Here is a 19,524-nt window from a genome sequence, read left to right as displayed (position 1 = left end):
CACCTCCTAACTGGTGTCACCTCCAGTCAAGCACCATCTTGCAAAAGTCTATTTAAAAGGTTACTCCTGAGCCCCCTCGCTGCTGCCCCTCCTGTGTGTTTCTCCTGTCTGCTGGGATTATTATCTTTTTTCTCCCCAAATTGTGTGGGTTTTGGCCAAATTCTCCTTTTCTTAGCCTCGCCTGCGACCTCCTTCAAGGACCTCTCTGAAAGACATTGATTTACAACCTTTCAAGTCCCTCTGGTGAAATAAAAGAGAGGGAGAGAGGAAGGCTTGTACTCCATCACGCCGGGAGAAAAATGACGGGCACAAAACAGAAAATAAATGAGAGAAAAGTGAAGAGAATCCACAAAATCGTATAAGGAGGAAGGCTGCGAGAGAAAAGGAGTTGGGGGGGAAGAACAGTCTGGTAGAGCCAGAGCACGGCAGTTTTCTGTCTTCTGCGTGGCACCAGCCCCGCTGCTTGGTGCCTGCTTGAAGTCGTCTTGCCTTTGACATCCCAATTAGTTGCTGGGAAAATAATTACTGTGTCAGCAATATGATGTAAATTCAGCTGCGGGACAAGCAGCGGGGGCTGGGGAAGTTATGAGTGTAATGAAGTTGGGGTTTTTTTAATGTAAAAGTCCCCTGTAATTAAAAATGTCACAGGGAGAACAATAAAGCACAAAATGTCTGGCGTGGAGGAAAACTCCACCAGTGAATTATTTCTAGGATTTCCGATGTGGCAGCACAAGTTCCTCAGAAAGCCTCTTTGTCCCGTTTATTTTATTTTTCTGAAGGGTGCTTGTTTTCTAGCTGGTTTTATTTAAAAGGAAAAAAGCCCATTTGATTGCTGTGTGCTCATGTCTCTCTTGCCTTGCCATTACCTCTTGGGCTTGCAGGCCAATTTCAGTTAGATTTAGCACTACAGTAGAGGTCTCGAGGGTACAAACCCCCTGCAAATACCATGAAAATATACAGCTGTATAGAGGAAGGAGAACTTCTCGCTGCCGCTGGTACAGGGAAGCCTCTCATGAGCTCAGCCTCGTTATTAGACACTGGTGAATCACGTGGGGACTCACCATGGGAGTTAATTCCCATCGCTCTGCTTTAATTTTTGCTCTTTCTCTGTGGCAGGTGGTGGCCATTGACCCAGACCTGGGGGAGAACGGCACAGTGGTGTACAGCATCCGACCCCCCAACAAGTTCTACAGCATCAACAGCACCACCGGGAAGATCCGCACAACCGGTGTCTTGCTGGATCGCGAGAACCCCAACGCCCAGGAGGCCCAGCTCATGCGGAGGATCGTGGTGTCAGTCACCGACTGTAAGCTCTGCTTTCATCCCACTCCTCTTTTGCCACAGTGGTTTGTCTCGCTCCACCGTAGCTAGAAATCGCTGGGGCTCAGGTTGTGCAAGCATTGCCCTCCTCACCCTCCGCTTTCCCTCCCCGGTGGTTTTCACGTGTTACATGGAACTTTCGTCAGCCTGATCTTTCCTTTATGATGACGTTTCTTTTTTTCCCCTGTTTTTAGCATAAGTTGCAAAGATGTTTCTGAGGTTAAAAAATGAGAGTAGGTTAAAACCTGCTGCTAAAACAAACCAGAAACCTTCAAAATGTGAGCACAGTCATTTCTGTAGCAGCCCTGACGATGAGCCTGGGAGGCAGAAACTCCCTCTCTTCTGTCTGGCTCCATCAGTACCTAGGAAAGTCAATCGAGCAGGTGGGGGGAAAAGAGCTGATCAAGCAGCAAAATGTGTTTTTCTCTGGAAACAGTATCTTAGGGAAACTTTTTAAGGAAAAAAGATAGAGATATGAAGATAATTTTCTATTATCCAGCCTGTTTCCAGCAGTCAGGAGGCACATAGAAGCTCATCTCTGCCCCTTTCTGTTTTTGCATAACCTCTGCACTGTGCTAAAGCCATCGTCCCATCCGTCCTGCAGGAAAGACAGAGACAAGCACAGACTGGTCTCGCTTTCGTTTCAAGCTGCATGCACAGGTAGCCATCGGTCTGCCCGGCATGCCAGCTGCCAGGGAGGGTTTTCCCCTGCCAGGGAGCTGTGTCATTAGTCTGAGGGGCTGCAGTGCAGGGGGTAACACGGACAGGTCAATGCCTTGAGGATGCAGCCCCATCCTGCCCTACTATCTGTATAGGGAGTGAGGGCTCCTTTTTAGGGGAAAGGGGTGGTAACAGCTCGAGGCATTAACCTTGAGACCCCGTTCCTGGCCTCCGCAGGCGGGAGGCCACCCCTGCGAGCTACCAGCAGCGCCACGGTTTTCGTCAACCTGCTGGACCTGAATGACAACGACCCCACTTTCCAAAACCTGCCCTTCACTGCCGAGATCGCTGAGGGCCTTCCTGCAGGCTCCTCTGTCTTCCAGGTGAGCGTGTCCCATTGCCACCATGCCCCGCGCTGAGAGCTGCTGCTGTTGTTGCTGCCATCGCTTCTGCAAAGCAAGCTAGCAGTACATCCTCTCCACCCTCTCCATCCTCTAGCAGTGCAACTGGGGGGATGCAGAAGGGGTTGTGGCATCCCACCCCATGTGCTTGCTCCCAGCAGGAAGGATGCTCTGAGGCCTCTTTGTTTCAGCCCAGAATCCCTGGGGACAAAGAGATGCTAAGTGTTTATGTACTGTGATTTTCATTGTCAGGAAATGATCAGGTTCGCCCATGCTCACCCCTTCCCTCCGCTCTCCCCACCAGGTAGTAGCCATCGACCTGGACGAGGGTCCAAATGGGCAGGTGACATACCGCATGCAAGTGGGGATGCCCCGCATGGATTTCTTCATCAACAGCACCAGTGGGCTTGTCACCTCCACCACCGTGCTAGACAGGGAGAGGATTGCCGAGTACTACCTGCGGGTGGTGGCCAGCGATGCCGGTGTGCCCTCCAAGAGCTCCACCAGCACCCTGACTGTCAAAGGTGGGTACACCGAGACCCCTCCAATCCTGTCCAGCCGCAGAGCCCCCTCCAGTCCCAAAGAGATGCGTGACAATGACACCTGACCAGAGGAAATGTGGTTTATGTAGGAGACACAGCAAGGAGTCAGATGGATATATGATCTGACCTGTTAGGTGGTTTTGCATATGACAGCATGCAGGGAAGGCATCCCATCACACTGCTCTCCCCATGGGCTGCGTGTCTTGCCCGGTGTGGTGTCAGCATAGTAGAGAGATAGAGGAAAACATGGTGTTTCTGGCAGCACCCCCAGATTCTGTATGATTTTTCCTCCACTCCCTCATCCCGAGTGTTTCTTTTTCTTTTGGCTTGCCTTTTGCTTCAGCATGTGATTCGCATCAGCTGTGTGTCTGGACAGCTCGTGTAATCCTGATTTCAGAGCTGGACTGCTATTATGTGGCCTGTTTTTAATTTAATGCATTTCTATTTACTGGCTTCACATGAGCCTAGTGCTGAGGGTAAGCTTCATCTGGAAATAAACTGACCCTGGATTCTTCTCAGGACTGGGTTGGAAAAAGAAGTTTCTGGTCCTGTAACTCCAGAGCCCTTTGCCATACGCCAGGACTTACTGAACTTACATTTAAGCCCCAGATTTTCTTCTGAAGGGGGATGGAAATGAGTTTGGTGCAAACAGTAACTTTCCTTACAGTTCTGTAAGGCTTCTTTGGATGTGGGGGGGTGATCTGTATGTGTGAATCAAACACAAAAAAGGCAATCAAACACAGCCTGCAGCCAGGGGGACCAGTCTGTTTTACAGCCAGACTGCAGGTACCCCTACCACACAAATGGCAGGGAGCAGCAGGCAGAGCATTCCCTGGGATGCTCAGAGCAGCAGGCGGGTGGTTTGGGGAGCCTGGAAGACGTTAGCCTGGCATCTGCAGGAGGGGCAGCCCTTGGGGGGGCACTCAACTCCGCTCCCCCTTTCAGTTCTGGACGTGAACGACGAGAGCCCCACCTTCTTCCCAGCCATCTACAACGTGTCGCTGCCTGAAGATGTGGCCCGGGATTTCAAAGTGGTCCGGCTCAACTGCACGGATGCTGACATCGGGCTGAACGCTGAGCTTAGCTACTTCATCACAGGTATGAACCCTTTGCAAAATGCTGCGAAGGGGACCCTTGGCTGTGGAAATGAGCAGGCTGCCCCGGACCTTGGCCAGGGTGTTCTGCACATCAGCGCTGCCTTTTCCAGCCCCTCCAAACCTTGTACGGTATCGCCATCTGCTGAACAGCCCCGCTTGGCTCCCCACCATGCTGCCCGCTCTGCCCTGTTCCTGTGCCCTGCCTGGGGTAAACCTTTGGCCCCCAGCATCCCCTGCCCTCTCGCACCACCGGCATGCAGCCGGGAAAGGCACGGGGATGGGCTGAACACCACGGGCTGGGGTGACATTCACATAACGTGTATTTACGGTTGGAAGCCTCTCTGGATTTTTAGGGCATCTTGCAGCCCTGCATGCAGGTGGTTTGGGGTGGGCAGGGAGCAGGCAGGCAGCGATGCCACCCGGGCAGTGCCTGGCCTGCACCGCAGCTGCAGCACCTGCAGCAGGAGGCTGGGGAACCCCCTGGCCACGCTTTGACTTGCAAACTGCACGCGTGGCATTTAGCCCTCAGGAAGAGGGCAAAACCAGAAGTGTCACCAGAGAGTCATTTTTCTCACAATAGCAGCCTCGCATTTCATCTCACAGTGCCTCCAGCCTCTCCCGCAAGAGCAAAGACATGTGTTGTCCCACAGGTACCACAGGCCACATGCGAAGTGACCTCAGTTTGCTTCTGAAGCATTCAGGAAATGATGTGGCTCTTACATGATTCAGCTTTTCCTACAACGATCGTTCCTCTCTTGGGAGGTGGACATGGCACTTGGTGTAGCAAAGCGAAGGTGCTCTGGCCACTTTTGCTGCAGAGAAGCTTTGTCTAGGACAAGACACAAGCTTATCCTACAAAGCTTGCCTTGCTCACAAGCGTGTAAACTGCAGCCCTTCAGGAGGGCAGACTGGGCACTTGCGATTTCCACAGCTGGGCTGACGCCGTGCCCAGTGTGCAGCGTCCTGTGGAGCGTGGGCTCTGCTCCCTGCATCCGGACAACAGGTGACCTGGCCTTTGTCCTTTGCTGCAGGTGGGAACCAGGATGGCAAATTCAGCGTCGGCTTCAGGGATGGGGTGGTCAGGACAGTCGTGAGTCTGGACAGGGAGACCGTGGCATCGTACACACTGATCCTGGAGGCCATCGGTAAGGATTTCTCACCGTTCCTGTGGGACTGCTGCCATGCAGCCACATAGGGTGGCTGTGCACGTGCCGAGCTGCCTCGCCAGTACGTGGGAGAGATAGCAACCTTTGAGGTGCTCTATAAACCAGAGCCTGTGTCTGGTGTTAGCATTTCACAAACCCATGTGCATTAATGTGTCCCGTTGTCATCGTGACTTTTGCAGATAGCACATTCACCCCTCAGGCTCTCCCAGCCCCAGCGTTTTTCCTTTTCCCCAGGGAAGGCAAGGCTCCCCGTTCCCAAGAGGCTCTGTACTGCCCAGGTCAGACCTCCACCCATGAATGCCAGCACCACAGCATCGTTCCCCTAATGCCATGCCAGCTCCATGGCTGCCAATTAATCCAAAGCCGCCTGGCACGGGCAGAGGGCCCACATGCCAAATGCATCTTGGCTGTCATCCCCAGAGCTTTATAATGAAGTACCTGTTTACAGAAGACTTGGATGTCCCTTTTCAAAGGAGAAAAAAGTGGCCTGGTCAGAAATCTTGGAGGCATGGCATTGCAGGTGCCACAGCACCTGCAGCAGGGATGCTGCACTGGCTGGGCACACAGGACCGGATCCCGGGTGGTAAAGGGTCCATTCTGCCCCTCTGATGGGTATCAGACTGCTTGTGTTTTCCCAGACACCAAATCCCACAGGCTCCAGCCGGGTGGGTTTAGTGCTCAGGCACGTTAGAAAAAGCAAACCCAGCTTCCCCATTGCCTCATCCTTCGTGGCAAAACCAAGAGCCACACTGCCATGTCCTTGTCTACTGAACATCAGCTGGTTCTGGTGGGTGCCCTTTGGCTGTGAGCTGAGCTGGGTCTACAGAAATCTCCTCAGAGCCCCCCCTGCCTGTCTTCATCTCCCAAATCACTGATCAACACCAGACCCTTCCAACATATATCACCCTCTTAGTCTATGGAGCTGCAAACCCTCTTTAATGACCAGTTACGTTTCCAGCCTCGCTGGGCAGTGGCTCCATGGCAGAGCTTGGAGGTGGTTCAGCTCTCCCATTTTCTTTCAGGATAGGCAGAAAAAAACCCTCCCATTGTTCAGTGTGAGATTTGGAAGCTGCAGAAAAGTTGGAGGATTTTAGTTCAGACTTTTTGGACCTGTTATTTTCAGCAGCTGAGGGCTGAGCACCACTGTGCAAGGAGGAGATGGAGATGACTGAAGCTCCCCTCACCTTTCTCTCCTATACAGACAACGGCCCCACCGGGAACCGGCGCACCGGGACTGCCACTGTGTACGTGACTGTCCTGGATGTCAACGACAACCGACCTATCTTCCTTCAGAGTAGTTACGAAGTCAGTGTCCCCGAGGACATCCCAGCTGGCAGCAGTATAGTACAGGCACGTGGTGCTCTTCCACCGGGTTCTTGGGTGGGTGAAGGGAGTCCCCTGCTCTCCATGCTCTGGCACCATGGCACTGAGCTGCAGGAAGCCCAGAGTAGAGATTTTCTCTCCCCATCAGTGGTCTGTTCCCCCAGGCTAGGGCAAGGTTTGTTCTTGCTTGTGCGCTCCTCTGCTCCTTTGGTAACCCAGGCTGTGAGCACCAGGGAGAAGACAGAAAAGCGCAAGGGAAAAATAAGAAGTTCGCCCCGCTTCTGCAGGGGGTGAACGGAGAAAACACAAGCCCTGTTGGCAAGGGCCCTCTGCCTGACTGCCTCCCTGCTTCCTCCCTCCTCCCAGCAGAGAAGGGGCTGAGAGTGGAGATCTGAATGGGGAGGGAGAAGAGTGCGTTCAAAGAGATGCTCTGAGAGGAGGGGGGAAACGAAGGGAGAAAAGCATTTGGACTTTGCTTTCATTTTTGTTCCTCTTTGAGGGACTGGTGGGCAGAGCTGAATGGCTTAGTGAGCACCCGAATGAATGTGGGCATTCACGCGGCCTCTGAGTGCTTCCAGCATCCCTTCAAACCCAGGGCTCTTCTGGAGCGGGCACCAAAGACTCTTTGCAGAGGGTCCTGGGAAGGCTTCTTCTGCCTTGAATGCCTCTCCCGGCACGGGGAAAGGGGCAGCTTTGTCCCTGGCTTTCACGGGCAGGGTGAGTCACCAGGAAAGAAGAAAGGAGCCTTTTGCCTCTTGCAACAAAGGTTTGCTGGCAGCCGGGAGCCATGCGTCGTGCTTAGGGTGGCCATTCCCCACATGTGAGCCCTGTGGCTCCCCATCATCAGTTGTGCCATGGCACGGGATGTGTGATGTCTGTATCACCGTGCCTGTCTCTAGGGTCAGGCATCTACCTGACATTTCTGCACCCAGGGTGGAGCTGTGCAGGGCAGCTGTGCAGGCAGAGAGGAGCCCTGCCACGGGACTCCTAACGCTGAGCCATTTTCTTAAATTGGAAGACTGTGAGTGGAGGAAAACCAAGCCTGACATCAAAGAACCTTTTCTTAGAGCATGCTTCCCAAAAGAGGGGGATACCCTTGGAAGTCTGTGGCACAGGAGAGGCGGTATTTGGGGAAAGTTGTTTTTCACAGAAAAAAAATCAGAGGGACATGGAAATGAGCAAATCACTTGGGTTTAGTTTAATTTACACCTTTAGTGTGAACCATTTGTACTGAAGGTCTCCCCCTTCAAATACACCCCACATCCCTGTAGCAACCAGAGAGTGTTTGAAGGTTTCCCCATCCCGTTCTCCAAAAGCCAGGCAGCCCAGGGCCAGAGGAGAGCAGGAATGTCCCAGGCAGCCCGGAGAGGTCCTGATGCAGAGGTGCAACCTGCAAGGATCAGAAACCATGTGAAACCCGAAGAGATGGGGTTTGGTGCTCACCGTGGGGCCTTGCTGGGCACGGAGACTTCACCCAAAGGGGTGAAATTGATGGATGAACGTAGTGTGAGCTGCAGACCTGGAAGAATTAAACAGTTTTTTCCTACTGATTCCTTTAAGCATGTCAGCTTACCTGCTGGCTGTTGTACACTTTCCCAGCAGAAACAAGCAGCTCAGCTTTGTGCAGTGCCTTTCCAAGCTGGCAGTGGTTGCGAGCCTCAAAAGGCCTCTTTAATGCATTTACAGACGTGTTTACCTGCTCCCGCTGCTTGTTTATTGAAGCAGATTTCCAGCAGACAGCTGTAGCATGTATCCTTCCAAGCATCGACCACAGCAACCCACAGTGCATTGCATGGGGAGGGGGGAGACAGGGACCGAGCAGCACTCAGAGGTTCTGAGCCTTCCTCTACCTGCTCAGGAGCACATCGTGGGTGGCAGTCTCAGCTAAGGATGGCTTTTCGTGGAGCACGTTTGCCCCAGGATGCTGCTCTTCAAGGCGATATTTGTTACGCTGCCAGGTTGTTCTGCTTTTGCCTAGGCTGTTTGTTCAGGTGCCTTGCAACTTGCACAATGTTTTCCAAAAGAAATTAAGCGGCAATATTTTTTTGGACTGGATGGTGATAGCTCTGTGTGGGTGTAGTTTGGATACCTCCACCTTTCCTGCCAGGAAACCGTAACCTGGAAAGTGTTTGGGAATCTGAAATAGCAGAATCCCCTGTCACCTTGCAGCATTGCTGCCTGGAAATGAGCTGCTCAAAGGGGCTCTGCTGGGATGCCTGGCGTACCAGGGGCTGCTTGAGAAGGGAACTGGACCTGAACCAAAAGCTTGGGAAAGAATAGGATTGCAGGGTGAGTTTGTTCCTGCCAAGCAGGATCACATTTTGGTAGACTCCATGATGTCCCAGTCCTGGCTGGCAGGGGAGCTCTTGGGGCAGGCGAGCTGTCTCTGGGACACTGGCCGACTCCTCCTGAAGGTGTTGATGGAGCATCGAAGGGAACCCAGCCGTTTCCAGAGCCTCAGCTGGGGCTCACTGGCATCTGCCGGGTGATGGGGCATGCACTCATGGAGCCCAGAGCGGGACTGGTCCAGTGCTGCTGGCTTGCAGAGGGTGACAAAGATGAGGAAGGTTGCCAGGAGGAGGAAGATGCAGACGAGCGCAACGATGACAGGCAGCGGACCTGCCATCGCAAGGGATGCAGGGCTGGGGGGGACCAGCTCAGTGGTAGAAACCAGAAGCCCAAGGAGAGGCGGGGTGGGAGAGGTCCCGTTGCTGGCATCCTCTGTGCTCATATTCCCTGCAGTGCACAAGGTGACACAGCGAAGCAACATGGGTGATCACTTCCTAGAGGCTGGGCAGACAGTCACTGTCTCTAACCTGATGGATTTTTGGCTTGCCTTGATGTCCAAGGTCCTCCCAGCTGTGTTTTTTGTGACACAGGGGAACAAGAAGAGTCTGTCTGCTTTGCCAGCAGGCAAAGCGCAGAGCTGGGATTTATAACTGCAAAGTACTGCCCTGAAGTGCAAAACCGTCTGGCAAAGAAATCTAGCACAGGTAGTACTGCGTACATGGGGCACCATGGCCCTGGTGATGACACCTGTAGGGAACATGCACACATGTTGCATGCAGCTTTTCTGGAAGCAGTAAATAACCATATGCTAGAGAAGGTCCAAAATCGTCCACCCAGGCTGCTGGGGTTTGGTTCTTCTCTGTTCCCCAGAAATGTGGGTTTGTGGAATTGACTGTCATTAGGGTTTTTTTGATTATTCCCTCTCCCCCAAGGAAGATGGATAGTTGGTTGAGCCTCTGCCCAGCTAAGTCCCCATGGAGCTGCAGTATGGCACTAGCACTGCCTTTTTGGTTTTTTTGCAGGGGTGAAGCTTAACGCACTCACCCTGCTTGTGCCAAAATCTTCTTGTGTTAGGCACTCTGCTGACCTGGTTTCAGGTTCAGACACGTCTCAGGTTTCTCAGCCAGTTCTGCAAACAGTGATGCAAACCAGCTTCCCAAAGCCTCATCGACATGAGCTCTTACTGAACACCTGATGGCAGCTGTCCTCTCCTTTCCCCAGTGGGTCATATCCCCGCAGCTCACATCCTCGGAGCAGTTTGCACCCATCATTTTGCTCCCATGCACCCTCCTGCACCTGTTCCTGGCCCTGCATGGGCTGTGTTGGAGGCCAACGTCTCCCCAGCTCAGAGATGAGAGCTGGGGAAATATTGCTGTGCCAACCCTCTGCAATGCGACAGCTTGGCTTGGCCCTTGGTGCTCTAACCAGTAGGCTGGAGGTAAAGCTTTATTACACTGACTTTCCTGCAGAGATGTGGGAGTTAGAAATAGTGATGGAGGGCTGTTGTACTGGTCTGTGGTGGGGCAGTCTCTTGGCAAGTACTGATTTGGATCGAGCCAATTTAAAATTAAGATCTTAGGAGGGGAAAGGCAGGGCTGCAGGGACTAGCCAGTCTCTGGGTCTGCTCTTGCAGCCACCACCCCAGAGCCATGCAGGTTTGTGTAGGCAGCAGCCAGATAAACACTGTAAGGCATTCAAAAAAAGACAAGACATCAGTGACATGTCTGTAATTGCTAACTGGAATCTGTGAGACACCCTGGTGGAGACAAGCCCAGTGAGGCAAGCATCACTCACTGTCCAAATTACACGCCAGTAAAGAACCTTAAGCAAACGCTGTGAGAGCTGCAAGGCTGAGTGCTCAGAGGTTAAGGAGTCCTTGAACTTGAGTTGTCTGTGCCCCAGCTGTACCCGTGGTATGTGGGTGCATGCTTGTGTAGGTGAGCTCCCAGCTCTGGTTTGCCAGGACCCTGCCTCGTCCCGGAGGGGACAGATGGATCCTGTAGGATCTGCACACCTCTCCTTGCAGGCAATGAGCTGAGATACAGAGGGTATAAAGTCAGAGGTTTCCACTGGAGTTGGGTACCAGGTTGGAGGCTCTTGGGAGATGTGATTTATTTCTGGAACACTTTGCATTATCTGGGCTTGAGCTGTGATGCTGGCAGCCTCAGGGCAAGGACTGGATCAGCCTGGTCAGAGCTCGGAGGCTCTGAGGAGATGTGGCTGTTGCCATGGCTCATAGCCAGGTCTGCGCTCAGAAAATGGGAAATGCAAAAATAAATGGGTCAGCATCTTGAGAAGACTTCAGCTCAGGTGAATCCCTGTGCATATTGCAAGCAAGCTCAGGGGTCAGGGCTCTCATCCCCTCCTCCAGAGTGATGTTTTCCCTCTCTTCACCCCAAAAGCATTTCTTTATTGTGCAGCCTCTCCTTGTCTGGCTCAGCCCCTTCCCCTCCAGCTTTGGGAGCAGAGCAGCCTCTGGCAGCTGCCGCTGTCCCAAAGACCCCTCGGCTCCATGGGCAGGCTGCTCCTGTGCGCTGCTAGGCATGAAAAGCTGCAGGCAAGGCTGCTGCTTGCCGTGCACACCAAAGGCAGCCTGAATCAGGGTTACCACAGCTACCGTAATTCTGGCATTTACTGACCGCATGTGGTTTGGCTTGGTGACCTTATATTGTTCGTTGAAAGCAGCCAGGAGGCATGGGCAATTTCTTCAGGTTGTTTTTTGCTCTGTTGGTGGTGGCTGTAGGGTTGGTTTTTTTTTAAATCCAGCTGATTGTGTCCCTTGGAAACCCATCAGAAGGGATCACGCTGATGTTTTCCCAGGCTTTTCCAGCCATGCCCTCTTCTATTGCTTCCTATCCACCCTCTCCTCACACCCAGTTCAGCTGGCAGAACTGCAGGGAAGGTCCGGGCTGCCCCTCACCTGATCTCTAAATCCTACCAGAAAAAGAGCCACTAAAAATATGGGAAATCTTTTCAGACTACACACAAGTGGTGACTTTCTTTTAGGGCCAATAACTTTTCAATGTATTAACACAGACAAAGGAGGTTTCCGCCTCACCTCCTGCCTGAGACAGAGCTACAGCCGTTTCAGCAGAATTTCAGCAAAAAGCCACTAAAATTGGGATCCTATCAGCAGAAAAGTCAGGGCATAGTACGAGCAGCACTCCCGTGCCCCCATGGCATGCATGGGGGTGAGGGCTTCCCTCCCGCAGGGTGGGAGCTCAGTGCCTTTTCTGGAGCGCAGCAATGGACTAGCCATCCTCAGCATTTTGTACCCCCCAGCCAAGCTGCTGCCTGCATCCCTATTCATAGTACCACCGCTTCCCAGCATCACTGTCCCACCCAAGCCCCGTGTTATTAACTCAGGTGGGTTAATAAGAGGCTTGCCCAGCCTGGCAAACCCCCGCAGAAGGGTCAGCCCTGCCTGATCAGCTCTAACTTGAGATGGCCCCACAAGCACTTGGGACCCAGCACTGGGCATGAAGCAGCTGAGATCAGAGAGGAAAAAAAGAAACTGCAAAATGCTCCTGAGGAAGGTGGAAAGGAAGAAATTATTCTTGTGTGTGAGCAGCAGAAAGTGTTATTCTGCCCAGCACGGGGTGCTGCCTGCCTGGCCCAACGGCCTAGTTTGGCAGGAGTTTTTCTATACACTCTTCCTCCCTTTTCTCAAACTCCTGCAAAGAAAAGGCTCCTTTCAGGCACTTCTGTGCCTGTAATACAGCTCGGATGAAAGGCAGCTCTCTTTCCCCTCCCTGTCTTGCTTAGCGACGCTTTTCTGGGGCTCCCCAGCTTTTCCCAATGCGCTAAGTCTTTCCACTTGCTGGCAGGAGGAGGAGCTGGATGGTACCAGACACCCGTCTCGCCGACCCGGATAGTTGGGTACTGAAAGCAAAGGGCTGTAGGTGATGCTGTACCCCATCACCCCCGCTGTTAAGCAGCAGCACTGCATTTGCAGGACTTTCCCCTGCTCCTGTCACTGGGACAGGCAAAGCAAAGTGGCAGGGAAGGGAGGACAGATGGCTGACTCCACACCCACCCCAGCCTTCGGTCTCCCCTCTCCACCCCTTTTTGCAGCCCTTTCCCCAGGCAGCTGCAGGGCTAAGGGCAGCAGCTCTGAGGCTGGGGGTGGTGGCACATCCCTGCCCTGGCTCGCTCGCCCCTCGGGGTCAGCCTGAGTGGCTGGTGGTGGGTTTGCCGCGGGGATTTGGGCTCCCTACCTCTCACCGGCGGGCTGAGCCCAGGCTCTGCCTCCCGTACGCTGCCTTGCCGCCTCTCCCACCGCGCTCTGCCGGCTGCCAGCCCCCTCCCTTCTGGAGTGCGAGGGAGGGTGGGAGAGAGACGGCGGCCAGGCTGGGGATAGCTTGAGTGTGCAAAGCCAGGGGGGTCCCTGAGCCCCCTCCTGGGCTTTGCCAGCACGGCAGTGCCCCAGGGCTGCGCCCTGCTGGGGCGAGGCGTTGAGCTCCCCGGGATGTTTTTCCCCGGGCTTTGCTGAATGGTACGGTCGGTCGTGGGCTGAGTCCCCCGCGATGGGGAGGGGGCAGCGGGTTGCCGTGCTCCCCCTTTTCCCAGCAGCTTTGTGCCAAACTGCCTGCTTTTTTCCCATTCTTTTATTCCCTGCTCCTTCCTCCTCCTTTTCTGACCCCTTTCTAGCGGCTGGGGGTGTTTGAAACATGGCCTGCGAAGGGCTGGCTATGCCTGCAGTCTGCTCTCTCTAGCTGCACAAGGTGCCTTGCACTAGCATCAAAAAAAGCTTTTCTCCCACCGCTCGCACTTGAGTGCAATCATTTTCCCAAGTTCGGGACAGTCTGTCAAAGTATCGTGTCTCCTCTGGGACCTCAGTAGGTCAAACCAGCAGCAGCTGAGCTTTTTCTAGGCTGCAGGCTGGCAAGGGCATACATTGGTTTAATGCAAACTACTTTTTTTTTTAATAAAAAATAAATACCTGGGCTGACCCTTTTCACCTGGTTTCTGTGCCAGAGCTGCCTGCGCCAAATGCTTGTGTTGAGCTGGGAAAAAGATGGCTAAAGGGGTGTTGGTGGGGTGCAGTTTGCTCACCGTGTTGAAACCCTCCCCATTTGTTTATCTTGAAATGCGTTTTGTCAGGCACAGCGGGGCAGAGAATGGCGCAAAAAGCTGTGAAGGTTTTTCTCCCATCCCTTAGGTTTCCCTCCTGTTGCGGCCCTGGTTGCCCCGGCACCGTGTTCCAGCTGACATGATAGCTTTTCCCAGGGGGGAGCCAGTGTCATGCCAAGGCAGCCGGTCTGCCTGGGCATCGCTCGCCTGCTGGTGCGGAGCCCATCCATCACACTGGAGAGGAGACAGCCCAGCTCCTGCCCAGAAATGGCCTCGGGGAGCCCTGAGGGTAGAAGAGGTGTCCTGGGAGGGAGAGCTCTCTTCTGTGAAAGGAAGGTGCTGGGTCCATGGTGAAACATGGAGCAAGGGATGGGGTTGCATCTGGCTGTAAGACAGACGTGAAGTGGTCTGGGGCAGAGGAGAGCAGCGTGTGTGGCACAGGGGTGGCAAATCCAGGTAGTTTGCAAGTGCAGGGCTCAGCGTTTTCTAAGGTTTCTGCTGACACAGGCTGATTTGGTGGAAGGGAACAAGAGCAGTTCAAGGCATCTCAAAACTGTGTTTCAGAACAGCATCTGTGAGTCCTGCAAGTGTTGTGTGGGGCTGCAGGTGACAGCCAGTCCAGGGCTTTAAAGCTGAGCCCCTATAAATGGCCTTGCTGTTCCGACTGCACATTCACCCTTTGTAGCATCCCCTCCTCTTTTCAGTGCAAGTCTGGGTGCAAACCTCCACCTGCCTGGGAAAAGGAAAACAGCGGGTGATATTTGTAGGGAGAAGATGCAGCAGAAGATGCCTTGCCAGGGGAAGCAGGCAGAGAGTAACCGCTAAGGCGTTCCCTGCATCCTCGCCCCAGTGATTCGCGCAGTTGTGGGAAGCGGTTTCTGCGGAGGGGAGATGCAGCGGCTCGGTGCCAGCTGGGGAGGCAGCCCTGGCCCTGCTGTCCCTCACCGGGTCCTGCTTCCCAGCTGCCGGGCTGCTGGCTGGGGTTTGCGGGGAAAGCACTGCAGTGTTGTTCAGCGACACCAGAGGGGACCCGTGTCTTGGGTTTCCCAGGGCGGACAGCTTAATCGGTATGTGCATGGGCTGTACAGCGCATCGCAGCTAAGGGGTGCTCCCACGCACTGCTCGAGGTCTTGCGAGGACTCAGACCAGTGTCCAGACTACCAGCATGCTCTAGGCTGGTTGCATTCGTGTTTCTTTTGGTTATTTTTACATACGCTGTCGCTTGGGTGACTTGACTGATGCCGTGGGCTGCATGCCCACCAGCCGCTAGAGCAACTCTCCCTGCCCAGTTCAAGCCATCTCTGCAGTCAGGGAGACTGTCCCCAGCGGCATCTCCAGTGAGGCAGGCACCGGCATGCAGGGCAGAACCAATGGAGGCACCTCCTGCACTGACACAGTGGTTTCATGGCATGGTCCTCAGGCTCAGCTGCCACCCCAAGCCTACCCAAGAGATAACCTGGCAGCCGAGGGCTCCCAAGCCTGCTATCCCTGCTGTCTGGTGTCGAGGGAAGGGTAACTTATTTCGCTTTGCAGTTGGTAAGTGCCCTGGCTCAGATGGAGGAGCAGGACGCCCAACCTTGGCGGGGTGGGAGGACTTGTCACAGTCTGGAAACCTCTGCCCTTCACTGCTTTTCTTTTCTTATGCAGGTGAAAGCCACAGATGCAGATGAAGGCATTAACGGGAGAGTGTGGTACAGGATTGTCAAAGGTAAGTCCATGTGCCCCCTGGGTTTGCACCAGGCTCTGGCCAGCAGTACGCATGGCCTCAGGAGGTTGCACTCTCCATCCTTTTGCACTTCACAACCCACAGAAACGTTTTCCCCACCCCTAAGCAAAACTTCAGTATTAGGGTTAATTGCCAGAGGATGATTTGTCACGGATGGATGCCTAGATGCCGTAGCTCCTGGCTTGACCAGGGCCAAACCCTGTTGTAGCTGAGCGTGATGGAGCTGGAGGTGATGGGGCTTGGGTTTTGCTCAATAGTCATCCTCCAAGATAGCCCCCCAGGGAGGGCTCAGCAAGTCACCCAGGCTGATGCAGTGGCAGTGGGCCGCATCCATCTCGCTTCCCCCCCACCAGGAAACGAGCACAACCACTTCCGCATCAATCCCAGCAGCGGGCTGGTGATGCGAGGCGTGCGGCACCTCGACAGGGAGCAAAACTCCTCTCACATCCTGGAGGTGGAGGCGTACAACACAGAGCACGGACCCATGAGGAGCTCTGTGCGGGTAAGGACCCTGCGGCCGCTGAGGGATGGGCAGCAGGGCAGAGCAGCAGAGGAGATCATGCGAAATGTTGGGGATGCTTCATCGGAGGGCAGTCATTTCCAGCCCTTTCTGGCATGCAGGAAGTTTGAGAGATCTGGCATGGAAATGCTGATGGAAAGTCTCTGGTGGCTGCCTGAGGGTGGAGAAGAGCTTGTTGGGGGGGTTGGGGGAGTGCTGTTTTTTCCTTTTTTCCTATGACACTTCGGTGCAATGATGAGGCTGCTAAGTGGTGTGGCAGTTGCTGTCAGAGGGAGTCCTGCTCACCTGATGAGGGACAGCTCTGCTACCAGGAGGAAGAGCTGAGCCTCAGCCTGTTGAAAACTGTTTCTCCTGGCCAGGCATTTATTTAAATCAGCCAGGACACAATGGCAGTAATCTTTAGCAGTGACACACCAGCTTCCCAAAGTTCCCACAAACTCAGCCTTCTGGTTAATTCTATTTTTAGACCCACTGGTGGGGTGGGCTCTGGCCAAGTGCGATGTGCCCGCAGCACCAGCAGCAAACAGAAATCTAGGAGGAGAAAGGATGTTCCCTGGGGAAACAGCAGCTCGACCCACTGAACTCTGAGCAAAATTTCCCACCGAGTCATCAGCGTTTCTACATTGAGGGGTCTCTAACAGCAAGGTTTCGAGCAATTAAGGGGGAATTAATATATAGACTGTACCTCCCTCTGGCATGGGAAGGACTGAGTCACTGACCATGGGGCTTGTTTAAATCAATGATGTTAAACTGTGTGTGGTCACTCTCCATCACGTGGTGTTTGTAGTAGAGATAACATTCCTCCTGCACAGCAGATGAGTACCATGAAGGATATATTTTCCCTCACAACTGTAAGCAGCTGGTGAGGGTACAGGAGCCTGCCTGGCTCACCCGTGGTTTCTCCGGGGGGATTTCACAGGTGATCATATACGTGGAAGACGTCAACGATGAGGTGCCGGTGTTCACCCAGCGGCAGTACAACCGCCTGGGGCTGCGGGAGACAGCGGGGATAGGGACTTCGGTGGCAGTTGTCCGGGCCACTGACCGAGACACAGGTAGGCAGCTGGGGGTGAGAAACATCCAGCCAGGGTGGGAAGCGGTGAAATCAGCCATTCCACAGATCCTGGCTTGTCCAGCTTGAAATCCTTATGTGGGATGGGCTCTACTCCATGGTCAGGGTTGGCATCAGTAGTGCCTGCCTCTTTGGGATGCTTAGTCCAACTGGCACCATGGTTCCTGCTCCTGCCCCAGGGAATGGCGGTCTGGTGAACTACAAAATCCTGTCGGGCGCAGAAGGGAAGTTTGAGATTGATGAGAGCACGGGCCTCATCACGACAATTGACTACCTGGACTATGAGACCAAAACCAGTTACCTGATGAATGTCTCTGCCACGGACCAAGCACCTCCCAACAACCAGGGCTTCTGCAGCGTGTATGTCAGCCTGCTGAATGAGCTGGATGAGGCTGTGCAGTTCTCCAACAGCAGCTACGAGGCTGTGATCATGGAGAACATCCCCCTGGGCTCTGAGGTGCTCCGGGTCGAGGCCCACTCCATTGACAACCTCAACCAGATCACCTATAAGTTTGACCCCAACAGCAATCCCCAGGCACTTTCCCTCTTCAAAATCAATGGGATCACTGTAAGTAGCCACGGCATGGTCCCTCCTGTCTTGGTTGTCCACCGTGAACTTCGCTGTTGGTGGCTGGCACAACTGTTGTTCATCCTTGGCAGGGTGTGATCACGGTCAAAGGCCAGGTGGATCGAGAGAAGGGGGATTTCTACACCTTGACAGTGGTGGCCGATGATGGAGGACCAAAGATTGACTCTATGGTGGTGAGTAGCTTTTACCTTCTTCTCCACCATCATCTGTGCAAGCAGAGCTGAGCTCAGGTCACCTCCCTCTTCTGGCACAGGACAGCACGGCACAGGACAGCACGTCCTAGCTGGCCTCTCTGCTCCAGCTGCCAGGGTTTGGAAACCCTGACCTAGGGGAAACCCTGCATTTGCATAAGCATGGGCCAGTGCCTTTTAGCTTCTACATGTCATAGGGTGGGATTTCTCAGAACAAAAAAAATAAATAAAACACCCCAAACTGTAGAATTTGCAGGTCGCTTACCAAGCTAAAACAGTTTTGAGGGAGGTAAATTTGGGGGGCCTTGAAATACTTTACGGTAGTTGATGTTTAAGAGGGCTATGTTTGGCAGCTGCAAAGGCAGCCGAGCAGGGGGGGTGATTTGCATTTCTCTGCTGGGGCAGGAGGCACACCGGGTGCGGGGCAAGCCCGATGGGCATGCTGCGGGCAGGGGCCGATTGGCTGGCACTACCCACATTCTACTGGTTTGGGCCAGCTGGAGGAACTGGGCTCTGGGGAGGAGTTTGAAACTGGAAGCTGGCCTGCAGCAATGGACAGCACTCTGTGTTTTGAGCGTTCTCGTGTTGTGGCGCATCTGTTGCTTCTAAAAAGGATGCTGGATAGCAAAGGTAGCGAGGCTGCAATGTTGCCTGTCCCCCCGCCTTGGGTGCCAGCAGCTGTGCTCTCCGCATACAGCTGTGCTCTTGTCTTTGCCAAGCTTATGTAGAAAAAATAAAGGGGTGCACCAACAGCCTCCAAATTGTGGCAGGGGAGGTACCTGCAGACCCCAACGCTGCTATGGTGGGATGCAGGGCTAACCCACTGCCCCTCACATGTGCACCTCTTCATCTCCCACTAACACTTAGTTCTTTGTTTTCTCTGTTTCCCCCTCTGCTCTCCTCCAACAGAAGGTAAGCATGACCATCATGCCGGCATCATCTTGGGGGCCAGGATCCATCCCGAGTTCTGCATTATACTGTGGGGAGGGACTGGGGTGGAGGTCTCCAGCCCCATCCCACCAGCACCAGCCTCTGTAACACCCCCCTGGACATGATGCAGCACCTGTGAGCCACCCTGCTGCTGGCAAGCAGAGATCCCAACGCCCTGATCTGGCACTTGGGACAGCAGCTGCCGGATTCGTTGCAGCAGCTGAATGGGCTCTCCCCACTCCTGGGTCTCTAATTCAGCGGCAACAATAACCAAATTGCCCCAAGGCACACAACTTGCTCCGGGGCTTCCTCCGGGATGTTGTCGCATTCAGCCTGGCCACACCTGGGGACTCGGGCACCCATAAATAGAGCCCCGGGAACAGAAAGGCTCTTCCTCTCTCATTTCTGTGTCGCGTTGCAGCTCTGTGATTACAAACACGATGAGAACATTTCCTCTGGCTAATTGTAGCCGAGGTAGCCTGGGCCCTGGTTGCCTGCAATGGAGTGCCCCTTTGAGCATCTCCTGCCCAGTCTGGCACTCACCCATGTGTCTTTTCCCAGGAGGCAGCTCAGGTCTCCTCTATGCCCAGCTTGCCCTGGTCTAGTTAAATACACACAGCGCTGT

At 54.0% G+C, this 19,524-nt stretch overlaps 3 protein-coding genes across 4 annotated transcripts in view; 2 read left to right on the top strand and 1 right to left on the bottom strand.

Annotated features, from left to right (window-relative positions):
• The window catches only part of LOC119153497 (cadherin-23-like), a 67,540-nt gene extending 60,737 nt beyond the window's left edge, over positions 1–6,803 (top strand). The window contains exons 17-23 of the mRNA XM_037400075.1: positions 1,117–1,306; positions 2,218–2,363; positions 2,686–2,905; positions 3,869–4,021; positions 5,052–5,165; positions 6,388–6,536; positions 6,729–6,803. Of these exons, the coding sequence (XP_037255972.1) occupies positions 1,117–1,306; positions 2,218–2,363; positions 2,686–2,905; positions 3,869–4,021; positions 5,052–5,165; positions 6,388–6,536; positions 6,729–6,803 (1,047 nt within the window). The remainder of the gene's footprint in view (positions 1–1,116; positions 1,307–2,217; positions 2,364–2,685; positions 2,906–3,868; positions 4,022–5,051; positions 5,166–6,387; positions 6,537–6,728) is intronic.
• A 1,982-nt stretch (positions 6,804–8,785) lies between these two features.
• Positions 8,786–13,081, bottom strand: C9H10orf105 (chromosome 9 C10orf105 homolog). Its single transcript, XM_037400365.1, has 2 exons — positions 13,016–13,081; positions 8,786–9,245 (listed from the first exon to the last, which is right to left on the bottom strand). Exon 2 carries the CDS (start codon positions 9,238–9,240, stop codon positions 8,824–8,826), a length of 417 nt encoding a protein of 138 aa, XP_037256262.1. The 5' UTR covers positions 9,241–9,245; positions 13,016–13,081; the 3' UTR covers positions 8,786–8,823.
• Positions 13,082–15,521: 2,440 nt separating this feature from the next.
• The window catches only part of LOC119153663 (cadherin-23-like), a 42,314-nt gene continuing 38,311 nt past the window's right edge, over positions 15,522–19,524 (top strand). For both annotated transcript variants that reach the window (XM_037400360.1, XM_037400361.1), the window contains exons 1-6: positions 15,522–15,579; positions 15,951–16,099; positions 17,037–17,172; positions 17,369–17,757; positions 17,850–17,951; positions 18,879–18,881. In XM_037400360.1, coding sequence (XP_037256257.1) covers positions 15,998–16,099; positions 17,037–17,172; positions 17,369–17,757; positions 17,850–17,951; positions 18,879–18,881 — 732 coding nt within the window. In that variant the 5' untranslated portion in view covers positions 15,522–15,579; positions 15,951–15,997. The remainder of the gene's footprint in view (positions 15,580–15,950; positions 16,100–17,036; positions 17,173–17,368; positions 17,758–17,849; positions 17,952–18,878; positions 18,882–19,524) is intronic.

Source organism: Falco rusticolus, chromosome 9 (assembly GCF_015220075.1).
Source record: "Falco rusticolus isolate bFalRus1 chromosome 9, bFalRus1.pri, whole genome shotgun sequence".
Lineage (NCBI taxonomy): Eukaryota > Metazoa > Chordata > Aves > Falconiformes > Falconidae > Falco > Falco rusticolus.
Note: the sequence above shows the minus strand (reverse complement) of the source record. Positions and strands in the feature narration are given on the sequence as shown.